We start from the raw sequence: 21,721 nt of genomic DNA on the forward strand, positions 1-21,721 counted from the left end.
CTAATTGGATATTTTACTCATTCCTATTCTGGCAGTGTGCTCTGTCTAAGGATAAAGCTTTGCACGTGAGGGAATTGCGATTTACATTTGCAGAATTGAGCTGAGTGTTTTTTCAATTCTTAGCCCTGTTATATGCCAAAGACTTACAGTAAATAGTTGATAGTTAGATTTAAATGGTAATGACCTACCTTATGTTTGCCACATGCTCTTTGTGGTAACCTGTTATATTAGTTTCACATTGTAATTATGTAAACTTACTTTGTTACAATGACATCCATACTAAAAAAAACGGTGAGGTGTGATGCATCTCAATGTTTGTTCAAAACCAAACATTGCAAGCGATCGTCAGTGTGAGCGACTCCACAGCTAATTCTTGATCTAAAGCATCGCTGTTTCTGTAAATCAGCCTTTTTCAATTCTACACCAGGTCCCCCATTCTAGTCTAATAGCAAAAGATCCCTAGTGGTGCAGCATCTTTTTCCATCTCACTGCCAATTGTACAGGACATCTTTCACTTTCTGTCTCTTCTTTGACGTTGTCCCTTTAGGACTGCCAAAACAAGGAACGAATACACAATATAGGTGAATCTGCAAGCTGGAGTCACTGACTGGAATACTTATTTAACAGTAGTTCATAAATGTTTCTTAACTTTTTTAGGCCTGCTGTTTGTTAACACCTTAAAAGCACCATATTTGAAAAAATCTTTGGTCACTACCATAGAAAAAAGTAAAAGTAGCCTTAAATGACAATGAACAGGTTACAAGTGGAGGTGGCAGTAAGCCTCTGTGTAAACACATGAAATGCAGGTAATGTCATATTCAGCTGCTCCCAACAGGAATTTTAAGTGTCCTCACAGGGCTGCTGGCGCAGTATGAGGAACCAAACAGAATATAAAAATAATCAAGCATCCTCTCCTCTTGTAATCTTCAAGACTTTCTGCACTTTGGCTGATAAAGTCTATAAGAGTGAAGTTAATATATCGAGACTTAACACATTTGGCCTCTTTAGTTAAAGGCCCCACATTTTACCCCGTAAATCATAAGCAAGTTGACAGCAAGAAGAATGCAGGGGGCATATGGGAGCAGTCCAGCACACGACACAGAAAACAGGCTCAGTTCATGATTTTTGACAAGACATATCTGTGAGGAGGTTATATCGCAGCCTGGGCCTCGTGATAATAACTCAAGTATGCTGTAATGTTTTTTTTTTTTTTTTTTTTTTTACAGCTGCACTGCAGTATGTATTTACAATTATTTTGCCCTGTAATACAGGCATGGGATGATTTACATTAATTTACCATGAAGACTCAACTGAAAGGCCCTTAGATCCAGTAGAATTCAAAGAGAGCTTCCTCCCAGTGGACTGCACCTTACGTCAAGAAAAGCCTTAGTTACCATTCAAATCATGAACCTCTTGGATAGTTTGAAAAAAAAAAAAGAAATGTCAGGTCATTATAGATCGCATTTTTTGCCAGGGTAAAGTGAATACATGAAACCTTTATTACCCACAAGGCAGAGCAGCAAGAAAAGACACCTTCGGAATAATACCTTTCTTCTCTTAGTTTACTGGTCAGATCAGACGCTCGCTCGCTCGCCCACCCCCCACCTCCCGTCTTTCTCTCTAGGCTTTTTTTTTTTACAAGTTCCTGGGCCAGTCATGTCAGGGTCACTGCCTAATCACATTAGGGCTTGATCAAAGTTGCAAGAGCAAGAGTTAGAGCAGGAGAACCTCATTTCTCACAGAGTGGGGATTAAACCTACAGCAACATCTCAGAATCATCGGCACCAGGCCATGTCCCAAAGGCCCCGCAGAAAGCTTCAGATGAGTAGTGGGCGGCAGACAGGCTGTGGAGCCTGTTGTAGTCTGGTTGACAGAATACAGAGGGCAAATCCAGACTACATGTGCCAGGCCAAGATAGATGAATAGCTAGATGAAATTATTAGATAGAACACAGGGAGTAAATCACTGATATAGATGTGTGAGAGGTGGATGATCAAATGGTCTTAACTTTGCTGCATGGGCACGGTGCTAGAAAACCAGCTCCCACACATGCTTGTCAATATTTCATAAGAGGAGCTCCCAGTTTTAAAAATTGTTTGAAAGATACTCACATGCGCCACAAAACAAATCTGATGGAGCAGTTCCTGCATATATATCCTACCTATATATATATATATATATATATATATATATATATATATATATATATATATATAAAATTATGCTTTTTAAAATATAAGAAACAATTATAGTCAATCACGACCCTGAAACATGTAATCTAGTGGAATTACCCCAGTCATTTCAACAATATTTTAAGCTTCACACAGTCTTTAAGTTACATCATAGCTAGATAATGTAGTTTTCGATTATTCAGCCTATACTGAGCTTTAACATTTAAGCTTGTGTTTTTACACTGCATGCTGGTGTTAAGCAAGTGAAGCCCTTTTGGTTTCATTTCTGTTTGATAAGATTTTTCTATGTCTGTGAATCTAGAAAAGAAATTACATGTCTGGGGTCAGGAAAGGGTGATGCTGTCTCAAACTATTTTTCCATCAAATGATCATGCTCTCACCCTTTCCTTTTCCATCATGACAATAAAAATGGTTTCTGCTAACAACATCCTCACTAGTGCTGACCATATAGATAAAGACAAATTTCACCATCATCCTCATGTCTTTATCTCCAAATGGAAATTGTAAAACATGTATGAGAAAAAAAAAACATTTTCCCATAAGTCTGAACTTTGTATGGTTAACAGCACAGTTTTAATTTTGTCTTTGATCAACCTTTTTTTGTCAACAGATATGAGTCATGTATTCTCAAGCAGAAAATCTTAACTTAAAAATCACAAAACATTGACTTGAATAGGAAAGCTAACTAGTTTTCTGAAATGAACAGAAGATAAAATCATGTGTGTTGATTCCGTAGCAAAAATAAAATGGGACATTCTGCTTTATATGCAATCAATATTTTTTAACAATAACAACTGGATTTGATATTTTCCCTCACATAAACTTAAACAAAAATGCACAAATCGGTCCCAAAAACACATCCATACACACATACTGAACCTAGAATATTTGAGACACAAGATACAACCTGCAGTTTCATGTAAAGGTTCCATGCCGTGCGTGTTCCTCATTATTCCTGACAGATGCATCTACCATTTGTAACGCCCACGACCAACTACTGCTTTTGTGAGCTATATGGTGAACAACAGAGAAGATGAATAAAACCTCACAGCAAAGGCTTCCTGTTGGTCACCAAAATGAAGCTTGTTTTGATCTTCTCTTGCAGGTCAGAGTGGTGCTCATGGTGCAGGGCAAGTTGCCAAAAATGTCCAATATAAGAGTAACCTGTTAGTCCGTTTAAGTTCATGTTCAGCCCATTTAGTTTCCAAAGTGTCACTCTGACCCCAAAGCAGACCAGGACCTACGTATTCTCATTGTTAAGTGTTTGTTACTCTTGTTTGCTTCTTGTAGACTTGAACAAAGTGACAGGAGGTGTCTGTGGTGCTGGTTTTCCTCTTTAATGGAACTAAATCAAAGTTTAACTGGTCACAAGTCAGTTTTAGCTTTATATTTCCTTTTGCTTGTATGAAATGAAATTTAGTTTCTAAAATAACCATTTTCATCAGCCTACTTAATGGTGCATACAGCAGTCCAAACAGCATAACAACAGTTACTTTGTGTTTCTGCCTGTTTCTGAGCTTTGTTTGCCCTTTTATATCTGCCTCAAAAATCTTTAATGGACTTCTCTGTGTGTGCTTAAAGAAAACCCTTTCTAACCTGTCAGCAGAAGGACGGGCTTTATATTTCTCACAGTGAAATATACTAGTGAGACATTTGAGTAAATCAAAACAACCGAAAGCCAACCGTTCAGTGAAGCATTAAGAACAAATGTCACGTTATTAAATTAATGTCACCTCTAGCATAACACCATGATTCCTGTGCACAGGACACACAGCAGTTATGGCAAAAAAATAATGAGAATACGAGCAGTTATGCATGATTGTAATAAAAGAAAAATTACATTTTTTTTTAAAAAGAAAAAACTTTCAGAGTGATGTATTTCAATAAAAGTAGAATAAATCATTATTTTGGCTGATAAGAGGTGGTATTCTTGGCAGGTAATTTCTTTTTCAGTTTACAGCCCTCAGCAGTGAGCTAAAAAAGGTAATTTCAGACTCTGCCTGCATCAAGTAAACATCGCTACCATTTCAAAGTACATAATGCAGATTCTATTTTCAGAATGTGGTAAAAATCCTTTTATCGCACATGTTGAAATGTATGTTTCACATTGCATATGAGAATAAAAACACTCCTGAAAAACCATTTCAACTTTGTTTAATGTGAGTCTGCAACTTTAATCTTGACATCTAAAAGCTACAAAGCTCTGTTTGTGCAGCTAAATTGAGATGGTGGTGAAGGGTATGCCTCCCTGGCAAATCCAGGCATAGACGGGTAAAGCGTTTCTCTGCGAGACAACTAGGAAATCACTGTTATTTTTTTATACTGAATATCTAAAATCTTGTGCATCTCTAAATTGTGTTTTGGATATGTCTTTTCATGCACATTATTACCACTGTCTTTTTGGGCTTGTCTTTTATAGTTTACTGCTCTGCTGAATGTGTTTACTTATCTGTGGGGAGCACAATCAAGGGGAAATTGCATGTTCATGGCACAGATAACACGGACTGGCCACCAGCAGGAGACACTTTTGCTGAGGCCAATTTATCTCAGAAGCAAACTGTCACCAAGTTTTTCATTGCAAGCATTCTCTCCCTGGGTGCATGCTTTAAGCAATATTCCCGCACAAGGGTAGATTTTGTTTCTATAAATACAACCATCAAACAAACCACATTTTCAGTAAAGCTGGGAAGTTTTCTACAATGCAAAAAAAAAAAAAAAAAAAAAAAAGATCTCTATTGTTTGAATCGTCATTGAACACACACAAGTACAAAAGAAATGATTTGAGTGCCTTTATATTCGAGACCATAAAGGGATCACCACAAATCTAGAATATGATACATGCTCAAAAAAAAAGAAATGTGGATGTTTGGCCTGTTCTTCATTGTGTTACACAACCTTTCCTTTTATTTCCTTTTTAATTTGAACATTGAGGATATACTCCAATCTTCCTTTGGGATTATAAAGTATTTATCTATTCAGAAAATCTGAATTTTAATAGAAGAATCTGTGTCCTTGCTAAGTGTTGAAGATCAGTATCAGTAAAAGATGTTAACAGCTCAACAGTTTGAGGACATCTTTGTCAAATTCTCAGTAGGAGACAGATCTGACTTATCTGTTCCCCTGCTCTTAGACACCTGAGTCAAAGGAAATGGACCTCCTCAACAGCTTGTCCTCAAGTTCTCACCTAATAATCTTGGCAAGTGTAAGCAGGAAAACATCTAAAATCTGCAGGACAGTGGCCCTTGGGACTCAGAATTAGTTCTACCTTGATGGAACCCCAACATATATGTATGTCACCCATGGACTAAAGACTGATGCACCAACATACCATCACCTATGCTGGTGTTTTAATTTTTTGCTGATAGCAATCTGGCTGGTTTTCCTAATTGTTGGAATGTGAAACCAGGCATCAGTTTTTTACTAAAGCAGCTAAATCGAGGACTTATTTGACCACAGAAGATGTGCTTAAATTTTTATTTTAGATGAGCTGGTATCCAAAGAACTGCATTTTTGCATAGAGATGAAATAGCGTCTCCTTCTATATCCAATCCTGACACCCTCACCAGTTAACAATAATCTGCTCATTGTAAAAAAAAAATGTTCCACGAAGCTGTTACTTGTGTCGTATATTAGTAACTATTCTAGAGTATCAATACGCTCATCTGTAGTTCTTTTCTTTCTTTTTAAATGGTTTGGTGGCATCAGATTCTAGTTTATATCTTTTTAAATACATAAAGCTGGTCAATGAAGACACTGATAATTATTTCCTTTGTACTTGTTTTTAAATTAAGGGTTATGCAAATGATCAAATAACATTTTAGAAAAATTACCAACGTTTTATTGTTCAGATGGTGTAAAAAAAGTTTGTGAATGTTGTAAGAAGCTCATAAGAACAAAAAAGTAGATCAAAGTGTGCACAGGCCCCTCTGTGTCTGTTTACATTGCAGAAGCACCAGTGTTGGTAATGAGATGCTAAGCCAGTCATCTCACAATTGTTTTTGGAAGGATGAGGAGTTTGATTTATTCAGTGGCATCTATGTATTTCTCACATAGCCAATGTCTGGTGAGATCAGGACCTAGTCTTTCATAGCATGCATTAGAAAGAGGCTGGGTTAAAGGTGACCTCTTCTGAGAATCATTATGAGCTCTGTTACGATCATTTCTCATTTATTTTCCTCATCATAACTGAATTCAAAGTGTGGTAAGTTCACTTATCTAGAGGCATGAGGATGCAAACAAGCTCTGTTATAAAAAGAAATAGTGAAAGAGAAAAATTCATGTTGACGTTTCACTCTTACTGCTGTGCCAGTAAGAATGAATTCTGATACTAATAATTTAAAATGTGCTGGTCGAATAAATATTTCTTCTCTCACTGGTTCTTTTGAGCCGTGAGATGTCATGCTGTAGGGGTGAGCAGCTGACTTACTTGCAAGCTGAGTTGGACAGCAAGGAAATGAAGCAGATAATGGCCTGATTTGGAACACTTGAGCAGCATACGGCAGGTGGAAACAAGGAGGGAGGCTCTAATTTTGTTCTAAAGCCAGCTGGTACTAAAGCAGGGCTGCAGCCAGGCCCGCTGACCACTCTGCCTCCCACTGAGCTTTTTTCAGCCAAAGGAGCTGCGCCAAGAGGTGTGGCCCCTCTGTTTGAATCACCTTTCTCTCTCTCATTGTATAATCGTATCATAATCGTGTGCACAACATTTATCGATCTGCACCTCCACTAAAGGAGCCAAACAGCATCCTGAGAAAAAGAACTTGCCAAGAGAGACATGTTCACACCTATTAGATGAAACTGATATTCAAATACATAATGGATTTATGTAGTGCAGGCTCTAGTCTCAGGTTTATTTAGCTAATGCTGAAGCTTGATTATTTATCCAATTGTCGTACTGTCCCAGAAGTTGCTCAATGTCATGCTAATTAATTATTTATCATTACCTAAATGCGCTAATTAATTGTCAGTTTAAGGGCCTGCTTTTGTGGAAGACATATCCAATCTGTCTCTAGGGATCACTTTCATCATAGTATACATACTGATTATTTATTAATATCCCGCTAATTCTCTTTAGGGTAGACATACTGAAGGTCAGTGAAGAAAAAAAAAAAGCATAGTGATTTCTCAGGGAGGCCCACTGACATTTATCCCTTTCAGTGGACTTTTAAGATCTGTTTGGAAGGATGCTATTAACCCTTTCTCAAAGTGAATGTCAAGGACATGCATAAACAGTGATGCCATAGCTCATTACTGGACATATTTATTCTAAGGAGATGCCCTTATCATAGTGTTTATAATCAAATGGGTGAAACCAGCTTAAAAAAAAAAAAAAAAAGAAAGAAAAAAACCGAAATCTAAGATCTGTCATTTGCTTTCTCCCAGCTCCTGGGGGCTGCTTAATAGATGAGCTACTTGTCTTTTCATGATGCATATTACATACTGTACGTTTCATTGCACTGTAAGATCAGACAATCACATTTTGAGTGGGTGTAATCACAGCAGCCTCCCGTGAGCTGGAGCTAAACTACAGCACACGGACATCTGGTACTGAAGTAATTGGCACACTTAGAATGGGTCCATGGCATTTTACAGATGTTCATGTGCACTGTTTAAAATATGTCAAGGCACCCATTAGCTGGTTCTCAGGTGATTACCAAATGAGTAAGACTGTAACAAGGAATTTAATAATCTTTCTAATCAAATGCTGAATCTGATGCTCTAAATGTCATATGTTGAAGTCTGATAGAAATTTGTTTGAAAATCTGTTCATCTACCAAAATGACACAACTGAAAAGATGGATGATAAAAATACTCTAAGAAACAGATCACTCGGTCTGTCATGTTGCATTTTTATAAACCACGTGACCTTATGACTACTTTCTGAGCTACAAAATTGCATATTAAACTTATTTGTAAGTTCAGCAAGGAAGGTCTTTTCCCTCAGGTCTGCACATCCTGTTGTGTTTGAGATTTCCATACAGTTAATTCTGTTATCACATTTGGTCTTTTTGCCTGCTACCTATTTTTTTTTAGCCAGTTTGACCCCGTACTTTAAAATGGTGTTGTCATTCCTCTTCCAGGCTCACTTTCGTGTAACCTGACTCCTTCCTATCTACACCTCTTCCTCATCCCAGAGGATGTTCATCTAAAGTACCTGCTACCTCCTATTCTGCTCATCCACCAACAGTGTCTAGACTCTGGGGGGTCTTTTCCGATCCTCTGCCTTTGTTCATGTCACCGCACAGAGATGAAGCATCAGAGTCCAATCTTCAAACAAAATTCAAATGCACTCTTCTACATCAATGTATTTTCCCTACATCTTTTCAGTTTGTCTCTTCTTCCTGCATTTCAAAACCATAACATGTCTACGTTTTACATGATCTGAAACTGACATCCATGCTCAAAATGATGAAAATGTCATATTTTTAAGGCTTGGAAAGCATTAAATGCCTACATTTTCTTTGACATTTGGCATTACTGGAAACTGTCACAAACGTGATACTGCACAATTACTAAATGTTCAAAACATTTATTAGAGGATTGGAAGTATATACACTACTGACATAAGCAAAGTTGAGTCACATCTAACTTGATATTTTACAACAGTTTTACCTTTTCTACTATGCTGTCAGTTGATGTTTCTTCAGGTAGGTATACAAAAAATACATAGTCAAGCTTAAATATTAATAAATACATGGCTTTTGGGTTCGCATTACTTGGCCCAAATTCTTCCTTTTATGAAACAAAGGCCAATCAAAAACAGCACCCTTTTAAAATTTCTGTCACAAGGAACTGTGTATTACTGCAGCAAAACATTTTGAATTTACCAACCATATGTCTGGTTAGTTAGATGTGAAGAGATGCAGTGCAGGTTAACGTACTTCCCCAGGTTAACTTGCCCTACACAAGCAGTTTTGTATATAAAGAAAAAAAAAAAGTTAGCTGGTCAGATCAAAAAAAAAAACAAAAAACAAACAAACAAAAAAAAAACAACAACTCGACTGATAAACAAAAATATTCCCTGAAATATGGACTTCATCAGATTTCAGTGAGGTGTGAGGTCCATGGTGCTGAGACCGATATGTCAAGGCAGAAGACACTACCGAATCTATTAAAGTGGCACTATTTGATACCCTGGGAGTTAAAGTGGGTTGCTCTGGACTAATAAATTTAATTGTCATCAGGTCAGTAAATAAGTCGCCAGAAAAAAAGAGCATCCAGAGGTTTTCAGAGGTAAGGATGGAGAGGTGTTCACAACAACACTCAAGAGGGAAAACAAGTCATGTGTTTCTACATAAAATTGCAAACAATGTGGAAGTTATTATCTACTGTCAAATAAATATTAAATAAGTGGTTTAAATTACCCTCAAATCATTTCACCTAGTTTATGCTTATATTTTACAATTTTTTTTACTCATTTTTTGAAGAAGCGTTATACAATAAGCTTATACGTTATGTTGACAGATAAGAATAATAATATGGGCTGGAGTATTACTGGGGAACACATTGTGATAAACAGCACAGCTCCTAGGGATGGTTAAAAGGGTTGGTACTGTTCTGTGTCCATGTTGCTTTGCTACTGTGTATCTCATAAATAAAAGCATTTTAGATGGTCTAAAATCTGGGACAGTGGGCTATTAATGGCCAAGGGACTCCTCTCCTGGGGCAATGGCGTTAATCGGAGCAATAGGTCTCCTTCCTGCTGGATCAATGTCAGCACAAATTTCAGATTGCTTTCCTGATGCGCGCCAAGTTATCTGTGATTCAACTTTAATAGGATATTGAACGAAGCCAGCATTTAGGGAGCAGAGCCGTATTTCATGTTATTGACAATCAAATGCACACAACTTTCTCATTAGCATGCATTAGGAAAACACCAAATTAATCTTGACAACACCAGTTGGGAACATGACTGCAGTTACATGCTTGTTTAAGCAAACATACCTAACAGTGACTTATTGCTGATGTGTGGAGAAGAAATGGGGGATGTGGGTAAATGAGGCTTGCAAGACATAGAGCAAAAAAGATATTGTACTAACAGAAGAAATTTTCAGATGGGGACAAAAGAAAAAATGCAAACAGTAGCCAGTTTTCTAAATATAAATGAAACGATGCATCATAAAACAATCCATGATAATGTCTTTAATCTTTCAAGACCTCAGTGAATCATAACTACCCTCACTGTCATTTTGGATAAAATCATGGTTTTCAGCATGAATGCCACTTCAAAGATTTGTAGTGCATAAATTTAGTTTCTTTGTCATGCAGGGCAAAAAAGGTCGAGATTTTTCACATTTGTTTGACTTGAAACTGATCAAAGCTCAGGAGTAGCATCACTTTTCTTAAACACATTCTCCTGTATCATTACATGGAGACATGAACATATAAATACGGCTGCTGTGAAAATACTAGGATGCAATAACAGAAGAAATACAGATGTGTGAGAGACACCGCCCTATTAAAGAGAAGAAGAAGAAGACTCATCACACTCTAATGTGTTTGCTTTAGATCTTCCACATCAAAATGCAATGCTTGGATTAAAAAAGAAAAAAGAAAAAAAAAAAAAGAGAAACGAGCAATTTATACAGCGAACATTAAATCACATGACATTTCACTGCACCTGAAGGTCAAGTGTTTTGTCAACAAGGACAAAGCCGGATGACAAGGCTGCCAACATCAGGTGAAAGATTTAATGTCCACATATTACCCAAACAAGACATGAACACATCACATCGGAGGGGGAGGGAAATCCTGAAGGATGGCAGGTGATTGCAGCTTGAGTGGGAAAAGGAGAGCAAATGTAGCTATATTGCAAGGTGGAGGTAGACTAAATATGCAAATGTGCAGAGAATGTGTGCAGTTCAAAGATACAAATTTGTTTCTTGGAAAAACAGGATGCAACAATAATGTCATTACTTTTTTTTTTTTTTTTTACTATTTTCAAACAGTAATTTGACACTGAACTTGACACTGATTTTTTTATTTTAATCATAACTTGACTCTGGACTGCAGTATCTCATAGTGGGAATTAGTGCTGGCTTTGCAAAACTACAAAAAAAGGAAATCTTGCTTAGCAAGTATTTCTGTTCTGTTTGCTTGTACCTGGTATTAATAAAACTTTGCCAGAAGTGACCATTACAAAACATAATTTGAGAACTGTAAGCTATACTTATGGTTCTTACAATGAGGTAAATGTGGAAAGAACCATATTTTACTGTTAACTTTATAGTCCATAAACAATCCCGGTACCAGCCTCACGCAGACTTTGGATGAGCTGCTAGCAGCTGGTTTGCATAAAGCATATACTGTGTTTTCTAAGCCATTTTATTGCAGCTAGCACATTTGTGTTCTGGCTGCAGAAACAATCCGTGTAAGACATCCTTCATGGTTTCCCTCTCAGTAAATACCATCATCCATTGCAAACTGGAGCCAGCAAAACCAGTGTTTCATGCTAACGTAAACATCTGCCTCTCATTTCCTTACCTTTACCTGTTCTTAGCTGTCTAAACGATGTGGCTATAGTCTGCTCTTCCACATGAACGGCAAAATTTGAAGAATTGTTCATATATTGTAATAGAGAAACATTATGTTTTAAATCAAAGTTTTAGCTTAGGCTGCTATAGTGCACAGTTGCTAAAATTTTGTCTCAGCCAAAATCAAAACATTTTTTATTGTGACTCACCAGCAGTTTGTCATTAACCTACTACATAAAAGGAGACTGTAGCGATCTGCTGCTACATATGAATGTGTTTACAGAAAAATGGCCTTTCTTACTGTAATATATACGAGGACCGTGAAAGTAGTTGCTACTATGGTTATATAAATATACTATATACTATATATGGTTATATACTATAGTTATATTTGTCTTATCCATTATTTGATAGTATGTGTAGACATGACATTCTAATTGTAGTTAAACATTTCTCTATTAAGCCCTAGAAGACCTTTAGCCAGCTGAACGGGCACTTTTTTCAGGAAAACGGGCATTTGCTATTGAGTGAATGAAATAGCGCTGGCTGTTTAACCAGCAATAGTAAAATGTCATTTTGGGAAAAAATTGTACTCAGGCATTGATTCAAAAAGGCTTTATATAATAGTCTGAAGTCGTAGCACAAGTCCCTGCACACCACATAGCCTCAATAGCCAGAAAGAGCTACACGCATTAGGAAAGTGTTAGCTTGAATTATTTAAAATTTTCTATCATCTCTTATTGTTTTATAAGTGTGGTGTACATTATTAAACAATATAGAATGCAACAAATAAACACACCAGGGAAAAATGCATATAGTGCATCTGCTAGTAAGCAGGCCTAGATGTCATTTGGCCAATCATTGTGTGCACATCCCAAGAGAAAGCTGAGAGTCAAACATCATCATGCAGCTGTTCAGCGCCTCACACAACCAAGTCAGATGTATCCAGACAAATATCACACCTGTCATGATATCTTAGTGTTTAGACCTCTAACCTTGCTAGTGTTAAGAACAGCTAACAGTGATACAGAACAACAGAATACAGGGGGAGAAAAGCAACAGAGGGATGATTAAAAGATTGCTCATCGTTCATCAACTTTGAAAATGTGGTAATTAACTAAAAAAAAGCAGCAGTGCAAAGCCAAGTGTGTGACATTAGACATGATTCAGAATAAGGGCCAAACGTCCAGCCAAGCAGACAGACAAACCCCTCATGTTCAGACTGTGCCATGGGTAAATATTCACTATGACATTTGTGCTGTATGCAATCTCTATCGGCTGAATTGTAGCCGACTGACATTTTCATCCAAGTCACACTGGCCATGTTTTTGCATTGCCATTCTAGATATACTGAGTTTGACAACACTGACCGAGACCACCTAACAATTGATTGTATGATGTTCTGGGTCTCCGAAATATTTACTGAAGGGATTTAACATGTCTGGCATAGTCTCATCACCATTTTTTTTTTTTTTGTGCTAATCCATTATTTAGAAATGCATTTCTCCCCAGTTTTACCCCAACTGCAGTAAACAAAGACAACTACATGCTACTGGGGATTAAATACATTTTGGGTAAAGGCTGGTTTAGAATAGCATTTGAAGGTCAGTGCTACACATAATTTGGTTGACATGACTTAACATACATAAACACCACAACAGCTTTTTATCTTGTATTCAACAGACTTCTCTGGACACAGCAGCTCTACTAAGGCAGGATACTCAGTTGGCTGACAGCTTTCCTCTTTCTTATGCTAGCTTATGTATTTTTCTTTTATTGTAGAAGCTCAGTTGTGTATTTCTTTTTATTAAGGGTGGACTGCTTTGACTTTAAATAAACAAACAACTGCAAGATTACATTAAAAAGTTACACTAAATACTTTCTAGTCTATACTTCACTCTTTTTTCTTTTAGTAAAATTACATGTCTTACATGTTTGATTTGACTGCAGTCCTACACTAAGGTTACAATAGGAAAGGTTTAAGGGCAATATTAGTTTAGAAGTTGTCGCAATTTAAAAAAAAAAAAAATATCTGCAATATGCTATCTGTCACAAACTAATTAAATCTTACGTGTGAAGGCGAATAAAGAAGCACGAACCCATTATGTGGCGGCCTAAGAGCAAGCTTGGTTAATTTTTCAGAGGAATTTTCACTAATGCATTCAGAGACAGGGAAACATGACAAATAGAAAGCTCACTTTGGCAGCTAAGAAGACATGTATTTATAGTATGCTTGGCCAAAGACTTTCATAATCATAGTTTTCTGTGCAGTCGGTGCCATTCATCATTGCTGCAAGGTGTAAGAAAAATAACTTTGTGACAAATGTGTAAAAAGAGTGAAGAATACCAGTTTGAGTGAAAAAAACTTGGATGTGAAATCCTCTTTTAGCTTTACTCAAATTAATTTCTGACAAGTGAAGTTTTGTTTGACTATAATCAAGCCTGAAGAGGAAACATATTTATTTGCTTGGGGAACAACAAAACTGAACAAATGACTTCTAGTCTGACATTTGGATCCGACTTTGAATCGTATTTCACTTTTCCCAAATGCTCTTTCCTCCACTTTCCTGCACAACACAAACTGTGAGTCATCTCATATTGCTCAATAATTTCAGCACCCTTTGGGGAAAAGGTAGACAGTGTATATTGATTGATTTGGGTTGGTAATACGCTAAAACAGATATTTTGTTCTAAAGTTAAAATGCTTCACCAAGCTCTGGCAGCATTCACAAATGTAGCTGAGACTGGACCCAAAACATAGGCACAAGATAATTAGTCACAGCAGGCTTGGGGTAGGAAGGGCAGGGAAGCAATCTGACTGAAGGATGTATTGATCCTCCAGAGAGGGAGGGGCACCCAGTCAGTAGTCATGATCAATCTTCCAGGCCAACTCTCTCAATCTGTGATGAGACCTGTGCGTTTGTACGGGGAAGCATTCTACCTACACTATACACTCTGAAGACAGGTTTGTGCTGCTATGTGTGTGTGTGCAGCCACATTAACAGTACCAGCAGCTTGGTGTATGACTTGTCAGAGAGAGACAAATGTCTGTGTGAGTAAAAGACTCCCAGGGGTTAGAGAAGGGGGTTTAGCAGCAGCACAACATCGGAAGCCTTTATTGCAGAGTTAAAAGCCATCCCCAAGCTGCAGATTCTCCTCATCAAGCTGAGGCGCGGTGAGGGAGTGATAGAAAAGGTAAACCATTCCAAACCTAAACTGTCTGCATATTGGTGTTATCCAGCAGCTGGTCACAGGTGGATTTCATCTGATTAGAAGGTAGTGATGCATATCAGAAGGGGTAGCTGACCAGTTGTACTGTACTGCTATTTATCTTTTGCTGTTGCACTCGAGGAGAAGCAGGAGGAGGTGGGATCCAACCTCCAAAACAGATGAGATTGGCTTAAAGTTTTTTTTTTCTTTTGCAATTTGCAGTATGAGTAAAACATAAGGAAAAAAGACCAGAAAAGGCTTTGTGTGTTTGCTTGTTTATGGGTTGTGAGGGGTGTAATAACACTCAGCGTGGCCTCCAGGGTTGGGTGTGTATGGATCAGATATCAGACAGCATGTTAAGCTGCAGGGACTCCCACAGCAGTGGAACTGTAGATGCTTAATTGACAGGATGCTGGAGACGAAGCCAGTCCAGATAGCCAGTCACTTTCACGCTCCCACACTCTGTGCTCTCCACCAGGGGGAAGGGTGGTAGCTGGGGGAGACAAGTGTATGTGTGTGTGTGTGTACATGTGGGTAGATGCGTGGGTGTGCTGCTAAGTGGAGTACAGACATTGGACCCACTAGGGAAGTGGATGTCACTCTCACAGTCATCTACACATGAGCACAACGCATTTTCACACACAAGCACACTGAAAATGAAAGCTTGGACCTGCGTTTTCACAAGACTCACAAACACTGTCAAAGGTTGGGGATGTCTTTCTTGTTGTAACATGGACAAGCAACACTTCTGCCAAATGTGTCTGTCTACACATGCAGCAATGCCAAAACTACATCTAACACTTCTAACACACCCTGTCAGGCCAAACGTAGAGGTCTGATCCTGCATCTTGTGCCTGAAAATTGAAAACAAACTGTGTGTGTGGCTTCAGCATGGTACCCTTCGAGATTGTTGTGAAGCCAGAGCTCTGTATCAGATATTTTTGTTACTCATGTTTATGTGATTGCACCTATGAGTCCCATGATGTATACTGCTGTTACAAACTCTGGATTGTACCAGAGGAATGTACCGCAATTCCTTAAATTGCTACCATTGAGACTTGACATAGCCTTTTCTCTTTACACTGAACTGTGGTTTTCCTTTGTTCATCTTCTTTTTCCTGATGAACCACGTACAAGGAATGCACTTATTGAGATAGCCTCTTTTGTGCATTTTTCCTATAATATGAAACCACAATCATGGGGTTCACGATTACCTCCCTCTATGAGGAATAGAATAGAATAAGGGGGGGTAAACATTGCTGTTGGGTAACACCATTAAACATTCAATTATCTATAAAATACACAACAGAGGCTTCAGTCAGTGAAATGACAAATTGAAGGCGAAGAGCTCTTCAGTGTCCCCGTTAACCCAGGTTTTTATAGATCACTTCACATGCCACCCTATAGCTGTTTAGTTATCGCCATGAATATATGCAGAGGGGATCTGTCCTTGCTGAGAGCAAAATCTGATAATGCAGCAGCAAACACAGCTGAGAGTCAGAGCAAACCAATTCATAGCTCTGTTTAAAAAAAGCCAAAGGGCTTGCTGCTCATCTCTGTCACAGCACCACACAATAGATGAACAATCATTCAGAGTTAGACCGGGAGAAAAATATTAATCTATTCATTCATGGCTTGTTGAATCAGCTTTATCTTCTGTGATTAATCCAAGTCAATAATGTAATCTTTAATTATAAAGAATGGCCTTATTATCTACGTCAAATAATCACGCCGGGTCCACGATGCTGGAAGAGGAAAACAAATTTCTCCATTATGACTATGTATTTTCCTGTCATTAATTAGAGCAGTCAGATTGTTGTGCTCTGGCCTTAAGACTCGTGTTTATGAGCAGCAAATGCACACATGCCAATATAAGATTTTCTGTGATAAAACAATAATTTAAAAAAGACTTTAGTATTTTACAACACGCATTTGAGGCACTGCATTAATATTTATATACAATGACTAATCAAATCAGGGCATTTACAGTGGCTCAATTATAAATAGTAGGGATGTCCCAATTCCATCTCAAGTATTGGCTCAGGCTCAGAATTGGAAATGATTTCGTAGCTGGTTAACTGAATATAGCCCAGCTCCTGGTTTCTGTTAAGAGATTTGTTTAAGTCAAGTTACAGTGGCCAACTTCTGGTGACCAACACATGGCTAATAACATATCAATTTAGCCTAAATAATATTGAAAAAAAAGAAAATCAAACTCCCCCAGAGATGCAAAGATGGAAATAATTGTGTTTTGCTGAGAACTTCATTTCTATCGTGAAAACACAACCGAATCTGTCGATGCTGTTGTAATTTCTGAGCCGTATTTCAGTTACATGATGTAGTTTTTACACAAAGACGACATGAATTACGTCTGAAGAGAGTGGATTTGTAAAACCGTGGATGCTGCAGGTTTGAAACTTGGCTCAGGGTTTGTGTAACATGAAAATTAAGTTTGCTCATTTGTGATTTGCTAATTGCAATGCTCTAAATTATAATTTCTATTTAGAAATTATTAATCGTTCAGCCCTAATATCAATACAGACACTGATATGTTGTCTCTGTACTGTAAAAAAGAATTTTTTAAAAGATATTTTTCAGTATGCTAACACATATTTATTAATGAAATTGTTGCAGCTCACCAGTATCGCTGAATAAATGGGAGACAAGCATGTCCCAGTAGCCCAACTGTGTTATATTCACTGGCCTGAGTCACGGTACAAAAGGCTGCATTCAATGTCATCACAAAAAATACCAATTTATATATACTGATATTTTTCTATGGTTTGATTTTTTTGTTTGTATATGTTTAAAGTTTTACTTCTGCAATCAGTACCAAACTTAATGATTATCTAGGAAGAACATTTATTTAATTCACAGTAGAATTTTGTTACAGGTATTTTGTTTTACATTAAACCTTCAAGCTGCATGAAAAGTGTTCTTTCCAAAACATTTCAATACAAATTGTATAAGGTTGTTTGTGTTAAATGGTTTGAGTAACATTAATGGTGTGTAGAAAATGCAAATTACTCAGATCAGTATTGGGAACAAGAGATCCTGATCTGCATCCTTAATGCATCTAACAAAAAGGATTCTGTATGAAATAAAAGAAATGCAAAGCAGCGGTCCTCTGCACAGATCACAAGAAAGCTAAAATGTCAGAAAATATTGTAATTATATTTCATCATACCTCTTTCCCAAGAGCCTCACATCCATGTGGCCATTCCCAACAAAAAACATCTGCTGCTCCCAGTATGATCAGTCAAAGGAAACATTACAAGGAGCCAATGCTGAAGGAGGGCCCCGCGAGAGCAGGAATAATGACCGATTTGTACAGTAGTCTTTTGTGTGTTTGAACATGTGTGCATGTGATTAATAACACATCACCTGTAATAATGTTTTTTTTTGCTGTAACAAATGACACACGAGTTTCGGTTACAAACAAAACCACATACACATATGAGAAGGGATGTATGTGTGTGTGAGCTTCATGTAGCTCTCAGGCCCGGTACTGCAACTCCCGGTCCTTCTGCACATGCTCCCTTTTGTGTTCCCCCACCAGGACTCAAGAGTGAGTGATTTGTCATGCGTAGAGGCAGCAAGCAGCCTGTAACAAATCTAACTGACAGCCCAAGAAAATGCAGATCACATAGCTGACAGAGAGGAAACAGCAGCTAAGGGAACTTTCAACAGGATCTTAATCTGTGATGAAGTCAGCCAGTGTCCAAAGAGCGCTACAAGACGTTTCATTGACTGACACTGGACAGACATTTCCCGGATGTCTGAATTGTCTGCTAATTAATGTACTCTGGAAGGGGTGAGTGTCAAAGTGTCACAGGGTGTTGTCATCAAGCATGCTGGAAGCATATTTTAAACTTTCTGTATCATGTTGTTGCTCCAGATAAAATTCTATCAAACTTTTCAGCTCCCCTGAGGAGCATGACATTTTCTTTCTTTTTATTGAGCGACTGAAAATTTTCCTGAAGGGGAATCTGCTCTAATGTCACAGGTAATTTTACAACTACTTAAGAGACACTGCCATGACAACAAAGAAAGATAACTATCTTGCTGCACGCAGTGTTGTAGGAATTAAAAGAGAAGCAGTGAAATGTCACTTTTTCTTTGGTGTAATTTGGCACATCAGACTTAATATTTTGCCATGTCTATGATAGGAACAAATCTCTGGGTCTCAGGAAGGTGAGCATATCAGTGTTCAACATATCCTATTAAGCCCTGACACCTGCACTTTATCATCACTAAAGCAATTGCATATTCCTTTTCCTGCAGGAGAGATGGGGGAATCCATCTCCTGCAAGGACAGTGCCTTTAATAAATAGTAAACAGAACACAGCACAAACTCCTCGTCTTTCACCTGATCCCTTCATCCCCTCTCTCTGTCTCAGACTCAAACACCCATACACACACTTTTCCTCTCATGGAAATTGTTTCATTCCTTTTAGTCAATCTAGCTAATGCAAAAATCATGTATGTCAGTCTTTAAATATTTAATCCTAACAGCAGCAAGATTGAAATACAACATTGAAGAAGCATTACTCCTTCCCTTCTGAAAGGTACAAGAGCTCAGAGAGCAAGAGAGAGGCAGGCGCGCTGCAATGTCAGGCGGGGAGAGTGGAAGCAACGGAGAGCGATGGAAAGGGGAGGAATAAGAGACTCGGCTATTTTCTTTGACAATTTTGTTGCCATGCACTCTCAGCTGCTGGGCTTGGAGGCAGCATTAAAGCACAGTTTGCCTTAGAAAAGTACACAACCACATATGACAGCGCTCTGTTTTTCTTCTGTGGGAGCAGACTTTGTTCTTTGACATAACAGATTGTGGTACAGGCACGGATGAAGAGAAACACTGTTGCTGCTCAGAACTCAGTGAGCGGAGATACAGCTCAATGATTGAGCCAACGCCATGAATCTTGCATGGAGAATTGTACCGTGGGAACTGCATGCCCCCTGGAGATGAGCTTAAAGACAAAGACAACTGCTATGCCTCTTCTCTGAAAGTGTTCATTTTGCTTTTGTGAGCTTGAAAAGGGATATTGTTGTAAAGTTAGATTCTTACACTTAATTACAAATCATGAAAGTTTTAATTTAATTAAAAAAAAGAAAACAGAAAAAAATTAAAACGATATTTGATGGAGCCAAAACATCACAAGAAAGAGTCGGGCAAAAGCAGAACTTGAAGAAACTTTTGCACTCACCACAGAGAAGTCGTCCACTGAGCAGTTCTGTCCACTGAAATTGCAGCTCATCAGCATCTCTTCTAACTGATGTCCTGTTCTGTTGAAGATGTCCTGCATGTCAGGAGCAGGATACATTAAATCGGTAGGTTTGTGCCCGTCTCTATTTTTGGGAGGCAGACCTGTCAAGTTAGCCAGGTGATAGATGTCAGCATCAGTGAGTGCGGAGAAGCGAAAGCGGTTGATGTTGCAGATGGTCACAGCAGGGAAAACCATCTCTGGGGTCGCCTCCTCATTCAAAGCTGTGACATGAGGGTGCTCCAGGTAAGAGATGGCACACTTAGCTGCTTGGTACAGAAACAGCGCTAGTGAAGTCAAAAAGGCAAGAGCCCAGAGAGTCTGCCGGATACCCAGGCGACCAGAGACAAAGATGTGGTTAATCCCATGGAGGGAGCAGGAGTTGGCAAACCCAGCCAAGTCTTTGGCCGGAGGCGTGCAGCTCTCCTCAATCAGGCTCTCCTTGTCCCCATCCTGCTTGCTTTTCTGCTTCTCATCCTCCTCTGCAAATTTGATTTTGCAAACAAATTCGATAGGCATGGGGGCAGCCAGGTCTGCGTTTTGGTTTTGTTTTCAGTGGCAGCTATCAGCCCTGGATCACTTCCTTCCCACTTCCCCGGCTTTTGTCCTCTGAGCAGGAAACAACTCCAGAAAGAAGAGAGAAAGACAGGAGAGAGTTTGTTGCTGCTGCTGTCGCTGCTGCCTGTGCTCTGACTGATAGTGCTGCTGCCTCTGCTGCCACGGCTCCTAGTGACTACAGCACTGCTGCTGCGCTGCTACTGCTCTGAACGCTTGTCTCCCTACTTGATCAGCTCACACAGCCTCGCTTATCACCAGTAATACAGCTGTCAAAAATAAAAAGAGGAAAAAAGAGAAAAAAGAAAATAACAGCAAAAGAAAGAAAAAACCCTCCCGCACTGCCCTTAGTATTTTGAAGCAGGCTAAAATAAGAACAGGGTAATTAATATTTCATGAGAAGGTAACATTGTGATTATTTCCTCCTCACTGGCGTGAGTCACAACTTCCCCCGGTCATCCCACTGCGTCCTGCTGACAGACCCCCTCCCATCCTGCTTAATCCACTTGTTTGACTGGTGTTTTCTTCTTGTTGACCTGAATAGAGTTGGTGTCAGAGGTTATTCTGCCAAACATTTGGTGTGAATCACAAGAGGTCACTGCATTTTGCTGCCCCCCTGAATAAGCTCTCAGGAGAATACCTAATTGAAACAATAATGAGGAGTACAAGAAGTGGGACTGAGTACAAGCCAACTGCTGGCAATCAATCTTTTCTTTGCTACAAAAAAAAGTAAAAGACTATTGATCGAGCAAATGTGTCTGTTAGAGATTAAGTGAGGTGGTACAAAAGGTGTTTCTTTATCAGAAACTAACGGTAGCATCACAGGGCTTCTGCATGAGTTTGAATCATTTAATGTATCCTGATCTGGACCCCGATGCTGCTAAAGATGTTGAAATATAGTATTGATCTGCCTCTGTCCCTATCCTTTACAGTGTGTGTCTTAGTGCTGTTAATGGCCCTTTTCCAAGTTACCAAACAAAATTATGCAAATGAAAGGCAGGAAAGTGAGAGCCCTAATGCATGTTATTTC

At 38.6% G+C, this 21,721-nt stretch overlaps 1 protein-coding gene across 2 annotated transcripts in view; it reads right to left on the minus strand.

Annotated features, from left to right (window-relative positions):
- The window catches only part of asic4a (acid-sensing (proton-gated) ion channel family member 4a), a 100,889-nt gene extending 80,133 nt beyond the window's left edge, over positions 1 to 20,756 (minus strand). For both annotated transcript variants that reach the window (XM_042001963.1, XM_042001962.1), the window contains exon 1: positions 20,080 to 20,756. In XM_042001963.1, coding sequence (XP_041857897.1) covers positions 20,080 to 20,655 — 576 coding nt within the window. In that variant the 5' untranslated portion in view covers positions 20,656 to 20,756. The remainder of the gene's footprint in view (positions 1 to 20,079) is intronic.
- Between the last annotated feature and the right edge of the window lie 965 nt (positions 20,757 to 21,721).

Source organism: Melanotaenia boesemani, chromosome 12 (genome assembly GCF_017639745.1).
Source record: "Melanotaenia boesemani isolate fMelBoe1 chromosome 12, fMelBoe1.pri, whole genome shotgun sequence".
NCBI lineage: Eukaryota > Metazoa > Chordata > Actinopteri > Atheriniformes > Melanotaeniidae > Melanotaenia > Melanotaenia boesemani.